At 37.4% G+C, this 10,120-nt stretch overlaps 1 protein-coding gene across 1 annotated transcript in view; it reads left to right on the top strand.

The window, feature by feature from the left end:
• The first annotated feature begins 71 nt into the window (after positions 1–71).
• Positions 72–10,120, top strand: part of GARNL3 (GTPase activating Rap/RanGAP domain-like 3) — a 34,925-nt gene continuing 24,876 nt past the window's right edge. The window contains exons 1-9 of the mRNA XM_010193448.1: positions 72–161; positions 2,495–2,569; positions 3,399–3,498; positions 3,929–4,047; positions 4,885–4,949; positions 8,044–8,107; positions 8,369–8,395; positions 8,811–8,886; positions 9,503–9,601. Of these exons, the coding sequence (XP_010191750.1) occupies positions 72–161; positions 2,495–2,569; positions 3,399–3,498; positions 3,929–4,047; positions 4,885–4,949; positions 8,044–8,107; positions 8,369–8,395; positions 8,811–8,886; positions 9,503–9,601 (715 nt within the window). The remainder of the gene's footprint in view (positions 162–2,494; positions 2,570–3,398; positions 3,499–3,928; positions 4,048–4,884; positions 4,950–8,043; positions 8,108–8,368; positions 8,396–8,810; positions 8,887–9,502; positions 9,602–10,120) is intronic.

Raw genomic sequence — 10,120 nt, 5'->3', positions numbered from 1 at the left:
AGGAATGGTATTTGTTAATGGCAGGGTGTAGCGTTGCGGGAGATCTAAGACTAGTTGACTTGTGTACACTGATGAAGCATTTCTATTCCAGCTCTGTCTCTGAGGATCTGGGTTGCAGACGTGGAGAGTTTAGCAGAAAGCATTACGGATCTGTGGAGCTTGTAAGTTTACATAGCCTGTTTGATTTTAGCAGCTTATAATGTGGAGCTCAAATCCCCTTCATTTCCAGGTTAAAAATTAGGCCTAGTTTGAAAAATGTGCTTTCTAAGCCGGACTTGAAAGTTATAGGGTAATAAAAATATGTTTCAGAATACATATGTTAGAACCGTGCTAGAAAATCTTTTTACTACCTTATTTATGAATATTTCATTATAATGTGACAGAAAGTGTTTTGTAAATATCGTGGTTACCCCCCGATAGAAATAGAGCCTTTTTTCCTCTTATAAGTTGAAGATTGCAAAATATTAGAGTAGTATTTGATGAAGTACTTGGAATTATGTGATTAAAAACTCTGCTTGCTTGTGTGTGTACATGTGCATGTATGTAGGTGATTTTATGTGTGCATACCTCAGAGTAGTGGGAGAGGGTTTAAATTTAAAGGAACTAGTCAGAATAAGGATATTGAAAACTGTTCCATAAAATCTGTCAGTTATTCTGCATTTTCTTTGAATTCAAAGATTAAGTTGGCTCTTCATTTTTCTCATATATAAATTTCTTCTCCACTATGAAAATAGCAGTGTGTCAGCAGTTACAGTAGCATCACTCTGTATACAAGGCCATAAGGAAAAGACATAAACTTACTGTAGGAAAACTGAAGTGGGGAGGGGTAAAGAAGTTGAACTCCAGCTCTCTTACTGTGGAAGGAAATCACTGATTTTCTTCTAGCTGTAGTTATAATTTAAAGCTCTTAGATAGTATATTTATTAATATCTATGTAAATTTAGTGTAAATTGGTGGTGTAATTGCTGGAAGTTGCATTGCAAGAACACCAGGTATCTTTGTTTTCTTTCTATACATTCCACATATTAGATGTGGTGCTTTAATCAAAAAAGCAAGTGAACTGCTTTCTGCTAAGAGACTTTTTCATTACTAGTACTTAATTTTTTCTTTTCCAGCTGAAAGATCTATTGATAACTATAAATTCACAGTAAACTGACACAAATGGTCTTGTGTTTTGATTGGTTTTCTTAAAATTATGCTAGTATTTTATGAAAGTGTGTCTTTTTATCTTTTGGAGTACATACATTTAAAAGTGCTGCTTGTTCTTTCAAATTTTTAAATGTTTCACATTACACCTTCCTTGCTTAATATTTTCCACAGCAGTTTTCTCACTTGCTCAATTATTTCCAACTCTTATTTATTACAACATGTTTAGGCAGAGACAAAATAATTATTTTTTTGCTGTGTCTTTCCCACTGGTGTAATGCAACCAGTTGACCATATAATTTCTCTTACAGTTTATACAAGGCACCAGAATGTGTTGGCATTTTAGTCACATTAGTTTATTCCCAATGTAGCTTCAGATCACTTCAAAGCAAGAAGCAAAGAGAACTTCAAAATGTTGTGATGTCTCTTCCAGTAATTAAAGGGAGAAAGTGTTATCCTAGAATAACATGGATTGCTAGAGGGAAGCAAAGAGTGATATGCCCTTGTATTATTGTTGTTCAGATTCCATTTAACAAGTTAGGTATGATATGTGATGATCTCATTTTTTACAGTTTTAAGAGGAGTAACATGCGGTATCGTTGGCAGCATCGTCCTCCTCTTCTCTTGTAGAGATCCAAAACAGTGTTGCTGAACACATCAGAATCGTCACAAGTTTTTTTGAACAACAAAGAGAGTTTCAGTGTTCTGGGAACCCGTGGATTCCCTTATAAAAAGACCAAGCAGTCTTTCCAGAGTATTTATTAAACTGTTGAATTCCACAGCTGGAAATAAGCCGTACTTTCTTATGTTAGTGTTGGAAGCAGACCTTCTGTACCTTATGTTGTTCAGTGTCATCACTGAGTATTACGTTTGGAGATTCTTGCTGCTCTCTGTCTCTTGAAACCATCAGTAAATGCAGTAAAAGACTGCCAGTCTGGTAATACTGCAAAAAAGTGGAGTTTTGGGCTTAGCAAGGCTGAGAGGACAAGAATCATCATGTCTGTAAGACTCATTGTTTTGAAAGGAGCAAGCTTCAAGATAAGTTCCTAGAAAGTGGGCACGTGCCTCTGTACACATTCTGCATATGTTGGTGCAGCCAAAATCTGACACAGGAGAATTTCTGATTAGTACTGGGTTCCACCAAAAGAGTGGGTGGCTCTCCTGCTCATGCTGCCTCAGAGTTATAAATTGGTCACTCCAAATCTGTGGTCAAATTAGCACAAGCTGTGCTGATCCATTCTCTGTGGGTAGTCATATGATGCCTGGAAGAAGAAACAGTAGTAAACTTTGATTGCTGATCGTATGGCTACTTTTGGAACTAGAAACTTTATCTTAAACTCTCTTATAGCTTATATCTAGTGATGCTGATGGAGCCATTCAAAGAGCTGGACGGTTCCGTGTGGAAAATGGCTCTTCTGGTGAGGTAGGTGGCTAAAGATGCTCATAGAAAGCTGAAAAAATTATTCAGCTTCACTTATTCTTCACCACTGAAAGCTGTATTTGTGGTCAATTACCAAGGAAGAGGACTTGCAAAATGCTAAGTACTATGAAAATGTAAGAACCTAAGAGGAGGGAGATGGTTGGTTTTTTCCCTCCTCAAAGTCTAGCTCAGCTCTTTTTTCAAGATTGTGCAATCTCAACAGTTTTAATTTTTTTAAGGGAAAAGCTGGTATTTTGTTTAGTTTTGGTAACGTGTTGTTTGCCTGATCACATTAGAAGAAAACTACCTATCTTATCCTCTGAATAATGCTTCACAGTCTCTATTTCGTCACTTTATATTGGTGTCCCGGTAATACTACTATGTTCAAGCTCACCTTTGTGCTTTTAGGTTTATTCCTCTGTGTGATGAAGTTATAGCTTCATCCCTCCCTTCCACTGCTCCCCCACCCCTTCCTGCCTTAGTTGTCTTCTGGCAGCTATGTTTATCTTTAAATAAGAGATAAAGAAGCGGAGTGGAACCTGAGACAGTCATTCCTTCCAGATTCCTGTGCCATTAAATCGGTGATATGTCCCGCCAGCCACTCCAGTGACACTTGGGTTTCCCATTATCTTAATTTTTTATCTTCCTTTGCAAAACTTTTTTGGCTCTAAATATCATCTTAATATTGAAAGAAAGAAGACCTCATAATTCTTGAAATATACGTAAGGTCTTGGTAAGCTTGTATTGAACTAATAATAGGCTTTTGCCTGTATTAGGTTCTCTTTTTCTTTCACTCAGCATTTGCTCTGACAGTCTCCCAATTCTATTTCAGAATACAGACTACGCTCCGGGTACATGGCACAGAACAGATGTGCATTTGGAAAACCCAGAGTATCATACAAGATGGTATTTCAAATATTTTTTAGGGAAAGGTAATTATCTTTTTGCAAATGGTTTAAAGTTTTGATCAATGCATATGCAATGTAACTTTGAATTGCTATTATTTAAAGATGGAAAAAAGTATGGTATTAATTTAGTATTAATACATTTTCTGTCCTATACAGAAAACAAGTTATTTTCATGTATTTTTAACCTGAAGACAGATGATCTGTTTCTGTAAGCGGCAGAGCCCCTGCTACCTAAAAAGGATGTTTTGAAACCCTTATTGGCCTTGGCGACTGTACCTGTCTCTTGGGTTTTTTACACATCTGTATATAAATGCATAGTTACTTATGTAGCTAAGTGTGTATTTTTACATGTGAATGCATATATTTACACATTTATACATGTGTCTGTGTGCACGTGTGAGTGGGTGCGTCCATCCTCTTTACTGTTGATAATGCTGCTTTTTTTTCTGAACAGTTCATCAAAATTATATAGGTATGGATGCAGAGAAGAACCCTTTCTTTCTGTCTGTTGTGCTGTCTGACCAGAATACTCAGTGTGTTCCTCAATACCATTCAATACTTTGGAGAAAAACAGTAAGAAACAACTATCAACTGCTGCTCTGACTTTTTTTTTTGGTTTGCTTGTTTGTTTTGGATATGTTTATTATGCACTTTTTTGCTTTCTTCAGAATTTCAGTTTTTCATACATATTTTTCATTTCATACAATAAGATATAATTCTACCATACTAAATAAAACTAGAATAGCTTTGTAGATAACGTTATACTAAACTTTCTGACAGAAATCTGTGATGCCAGATATTTTTAAATTGTTCTTAACTGCAAACTATGTTGTTTTTAGAAATGTTGCCTAAGTTGTTCTTTATTACAGCCTGTGATCAATTTAGGCAATGACTGTATACTGCTTTTTTTAGGATTTTCTTACACAACGTTAAGAAAATAGGCAGGTGTGATACTGGTTTCACTAGTACGGTTTAATGAATTGTTTTTCACGTGACATTCCATAAGAGCCTTCTATCCAGGCAATTGATTTAAAACTCTCCTGTACACGTGTGGTTCAATTTTCTTTTTTCTTTCTTCTTTTTTTAATTAAGAAAAATAGTTTTTAGTTTTTCTTAATTAAAAAAAAGTCATTTGTTAAGTCTGCTAGTTTCAGCAGCCCTCATACCACATGCTAAGGTAGTCTAAACTAAGTAAAAAATAATTTTGCGCCATCCATGACTTTTGACATTCAATTTTTCTTCCTCTTTCTTTTTCTTCCCAAACTAGTATTAAATATGTCTAAGTAAAAGTAGCATGGTTTTGGTCTTTGTTTTTTTTTTCATTAATCTTTTTTATTAATATTTCTTATTCGAATATACGGAAAAATTCAGTATGTCCTGTAATATCTTCTAGCTTTTTTTTCTTTATAGGGCACTCAGAAAATATGTCTCCCTTATAGTCCCACAAAAACATTATCAGTGAAATCTATATTGAGGTATGTATTTACAAATACATTATCAGTTAGGATATTTGTCTGTATGCCTTTTCCTGTAATTCAAAGCTTGTGTTACATGATTTTCATGGCAGATAGAAAGGAACCTGGCGGTGTTGGTGGCCAGCAGGATGACCATGAGCCAGCACTGTGCCCTTGTGGCCAAGAAGGCCAATGGCATCCTGGGGTGTATCAGGAGGGGGGTGGTGAGTAGGTCGAGAGAGGTTCTCCTCCCCCTCTACTCTGCCCTGGTGAGACTGCATCTGGAATATTGCATCCAGTTCTGGGCCCCTCAGTTCAAGAAGGACAGGAACTGCTGGAGAGAGTCCAGCGCAGAGCCACAAAGATGGTGGAGGGAGTGGAGCTTCTCCCTTCTGAGGAGCGGCTGAGGGAGCTGGGTCTCTTTAGCTTGGAGCAGAGGAAACTGAGGGGTGACCTCATTAATGTTTATAGATTTGTAAAGGGCGAGTGTCAGGAGGAAGGAGCCAGGCTCTTCTCAGTGGTGTCCAAAGACAGGACAAGGGGCAACAGGAGCAAGCTGGAGCATAGAAAGTTCCATGTGAACATGAGGAAAAACTTTTTTACTGTGAGGGTTACAGAGCATGGCCCAGGCTGCCCAGAGAGGTTGTGGAGTCTCCTTCTCTGGAGACATTCAAAACCCGCCTGGTCGTGTTCCTGTGTGACCTGGTCTGGGTGATCCTGCTCTGGCAGGGGGGTTGGACTGGATGAGCTTTCAAGGTCCCTTCCAACTCCTAACATTCTGTGATTCTGTGAATATTTATAAGAAAAATAAAAACAGGTTTACAAATATTAAGCATTGAAGGTAGCAAAAAGTGGTTTTAAAGCCTATTCTGTAATAGACAAAGTGACAGCTTAAAATGGAGTGGCATTTTTAGCATTTTGTCTTCAGTAGAGGGACTATTTTCAAGTTAATTGAAAAACAGGTTCTAAATGGAACTGCAGTGGTTGAGAAGAAATATCTCTTCAAATTAGATAGACAATAGACCTAAGGAACAGCAGATTTTGACTAGAGAGGTGGTTATTATGAGACCCTAGCAAGAGGAAGCAAGCAAAGAAGAAACCAAGAATTATTACTTCAGTTGATTGGCTTCATGTAAATCTCCCTTTGGGTGTGTTATTTACACTGTCAGTGCAGCCAAGAAAACTACTCCTCCCAACCAGAGTCTGTGCGGGCATGCTTGTACTCTGTCCTGCCTCTTTTGTGGCAGAAGAGAGCATAAAGTGAACAAGCCTAACACCATTTCTATTTCTTTTCACGTCATGGTCTGCTGAAGTGTCAAAGCACCTGTTGCAAAGTGTTCAGTCAAATTTAGTCTTCTGTTTTTATGATCTAATCATGTGGTGTGTTTTCTTGAATCCCTCACTGGCGACGTCTTCAAAATGCATCTTCTGTAAGGATTTTTCTTCCTCTAGAAACCATTAAAAAGTGCCTTCGTTTATTGAACAGGTAGTGTGTACCAGATAAATGGGCAATCTGCAGGTCCTCAAAACCTTTGATCTGTGTAGAGTACAAGCAAATGTCTCTTGCTTGGTTGAAGCCAGTCCACTGGATAACACTGCCAGTGCTGATGTGAGAGAACTGTGGGAACAGGGCATGTGTTGTGATGTGGAGTCAGTACCACCAGATCTAAATTTTCATACGACTGGGCAAGATCTCTGAGGTCCCAGACCAGTGAATTTGACAGAAAGGCTAGCAGGCCACTGGGCCTCACTTATTAATTCTGATTTCCTGGGCTGTGGCTCTGGTTTGGAGTGCCAAGATGGTGAGCTGTAAACACTTCTGATCTCTCTCCTCTTCATTGAGATGAGCTAAGTCCCCTCTTCTGACTCCTACAGCACTGGCTTGAGTAGTGTTCCTAGTTGTCAGAACTGCATGCTCTACCTGCGTAAGCACCTGATCTTCCATGTCCACTCACCAATTGCTGACATATCTCTCCCTAACTTCCCTTTCTAACCCAGCCTCTCCCTCTAAGCTCACCCACATACACATTTTTGATCAGGCATCCCAGAGTGGAGAAACTTTGTCTTCTGTTAGCTAAATTCATAACTCTTCTGTGAAACACTTGTGTATTCCATCCTGTGGTGCTTCAGTGTTTTACAGAGGAAAATGCAGGCTTGTTTCAGACTTTGTTCCTCACTTCTACTAGGGTCTGTGCCACCTGAAATTAGCTGGATAAATTTCATGTCCTTTTGCCTGCTTGGGCTTGGACTAAAATCTCTTCCCTGACTATTCTTTTGCTTTTACGGTCTTTGAACCTTCCCTCAGGCCTGATTGATATTCCTTTGATATTTCTCCTGTTCATAGCCAGTGTGAATCTAGGTACTGACTGTCTCGAAAATTATAGTTACATTAATAAACCTGCTTTTTCTAAATTAATTGGACGATTTTAGAAGGAAGTAGTGCAGATCCCGTGTGCATTGTGATATGGCATAAGCAATGATGGAAAGGTGTGTCAGATTTGACCTCCCTGTTAGTTCACTGCACCCCAGAAAAGACCGTTCAACACTCCGCGGCATGCTGCACAGTTCTGTAAACTAATGTTGGGGGAAAATGGACAAAAATAATAGTAAATGCAGAAACATGAGTCAGGAAAAAATGCTATAAATTAGACATTTCTGACTATTGAGTCAGCTGATCTTGCTTCTTATTTAAATACTTTTTTCTGTTCTGTTTGTGGATCATTGGCATGTGAATTTGATGCTGAACTCCTTGTTTTTCATTTAACTTTTCTTGAATTATTTTAGAAAAGAGAGAAGAAAAGCTTAGAAAAAAATAGAATAGGTTACTGAGTCCTCATAAGATGCTCACAGTGATTATGTGATGGAATAAAGTTCTGTGCGTTGTAAGTAAATACATTAAATTTAAACCTGATCTCCGTGCAGGGCCTTACTAATTTCTGTACTGTGTTGGAGTTAGTATTGTGGGAAAGAAATTACTATTCCACAAAACATTCTGTGTAAGAGAGACTCTTTGAACAATTGCTTTCATAAGCAGTTCTAACTGCTACCAGTTAGTGGTGTAATGTTGAAATGTATACTTGTTCTACTATAAAGCAGTATTTCATTTGGATTTCAGTGCTATGAGTCTTGACAAATTTGAGAAGAGCCCAAGGGAAATTTTTCATCCTGAAATACAAAAGGTAGGAAGGAGGTGACTTCTTTTTTTGTCGTCATTTTTCTTTATTCGGGGAAAAATAAGTCATTAAATATAAATGCTACTAGTTTGTTTCTTTCACTATCAGGATAATAATGATGAGTAGGGTTACATGATACTACAGAGTAAACTGTCTTTATGAGTTGTATTGGCCACTTCAAAACAAAACTTAAATATACAAGGTTGTTACAGTTTTATTTGTGTCATCTTTAATACCAGTGCGCTAAAGATATTGTTTTGTTTACAGGATTTATTGGTTCTTGAAGAGCAAGAGGTAAATGTAAACTTACCACTTCTAGCTCACAGACCTGTTCAACGACTACAGCTTTGTATCTGAAATATTTGCACTGACATGCTTGTGACAACTTCAAAATTAATTGCTTATTGCAGTAAAAAAATATAGTATTTATTTGCAATGTATAAGACCAAAATAATTTTAAGCACCAACTTAATATATATTAAAGGATCACCAACTTAGTATATAATAAAATTAGTAATTTATGATCAAAGGTAAATTATTAGGTTTCTGCTACTTGAGCACATAATGGAGTTAGTATGAAATGTGTATTTCCATGGTTGGGATGTACACAAGGTATACAAAGGTACGTATATAGAAGTCCTTAGAGAAAACATTATTTTAGGTGTTTTGTTTGATTGCTTTATCATATAATATTTGGTTTATTCCTCAGGGATCAGTGAACTTCAAATTTGGAGTCCTTTATGCTAAGGATGGGCAGCTTACAGATGATGAAATGTTCAGCAATGGTGAGTTTTTCACATTTTTCTTCACAGTTTTATTCATCTGAATAAAAAATGTAGGGTAGTGCCTACACATGGAAGCCAGAAGAGAAGTGATGGTTGCATGAACAGTAGTTTTGTTTGGTTTTCATGTTCATGTTGGGTGAAAAATTGTGGTATAGAATCTTCTATTTTTATAAAAGGTTGCTGTAGAAACGTACTATTACAACTTGGAAGATACTGAAAAATCTTTTCTAGAAATAGACTGTACTGTGTAGGATTCAGAAAAAGGAAGCAGTTGAAGGAGGCAACTCATGTTACCTGCAAAAACTCACTGTTGTTTCTATTTCTTTCGCTCTTACATTTTTGCAGCATGATCATATTCTTCTATGGACTTGAACAGTGTCTTGGAGTTAACAAAAGAGGCCACTGTTTGATATCACATGATTATGCCTTTTCTGCAAGGCTGGGATGTCATTTCTGTAGAGGTAGAAAGTTTGGATGACATGAGTAGAAACTAATTCAGCTGGAACTTTGATCCTCGTGTCCTGGAAGCAGGACCTTTTCTTGTATTTATTTTTTTTAAGGTGTTGTATTGCTACTTGTGCTTTTCTGCTTTAACATTTCTTCCCTCCACATATAGAAACTGGAAGTGAAAGCTTTGAAAGATTTTTGCATCTCTTGGGTGACACAATTACTTTGAAAGGCTGGACAGGCTACAGAGGAGGACTGGACACTAGAAGTAAGAACTCATCTGAAACAAAACAGTGAGGGGACTGCAATGTAAAGTGTTTTTGCTTATTGCATGCACATACATATATTGTATTTATACTGTAGAAATAATACAGTCCCAAACAGACTCCCTTGCATGCATGCTATGTGTTCTGTTTCACCAGGAAAAAGTCAGGTTAGTTTAAATTACTGCTAAGGAGTGCAGTTGAAGAAAAGTATTTATGTGACCTGTATTTTCAAGGTGAACTGTTTCATTTTATATTGGAATGGGGTGAAGAATAACCTGACATGTTACTTTCTTCATGATAGTAGGGCATCATGGCTTAAAGAACCATGTGTGATTTCAGGAGGCTAGATGAAGGATGTCATAGGCTTTAAGTGCGTGAATGTGCAGAGCAGGTTGCAAACTGTGATTCGGACCCACATAACATACACAGAACAGACATTTTCTAAAATGGATCAGAAAAAAGGATGACTAAGGAAGGTTTGGTAGAAGGACCTGAAATATCTTTTGATCTTTAGGAAAAAA

Source organism: Mesitornis unicolor, unplaced genomic scaffold (assembly GCF_000695765.1).
Source record: "Mesitornis unicolor isolate BGI_N332 unplaced genomic scaffold, ASM69576v1 scaffold14421, whole genome shotgun sequence".
Taxonomy (NCBI): domain Eukaryota; kingdom Metazoa; phylum Chordata; class Aves; order Mesitornithiformes; family Mesitornithidae; genus Mesitornis; species Mesitornis unicolor.
This window is presented reverse-complemented; position numbering and strand designations above follow the sequence as displayed.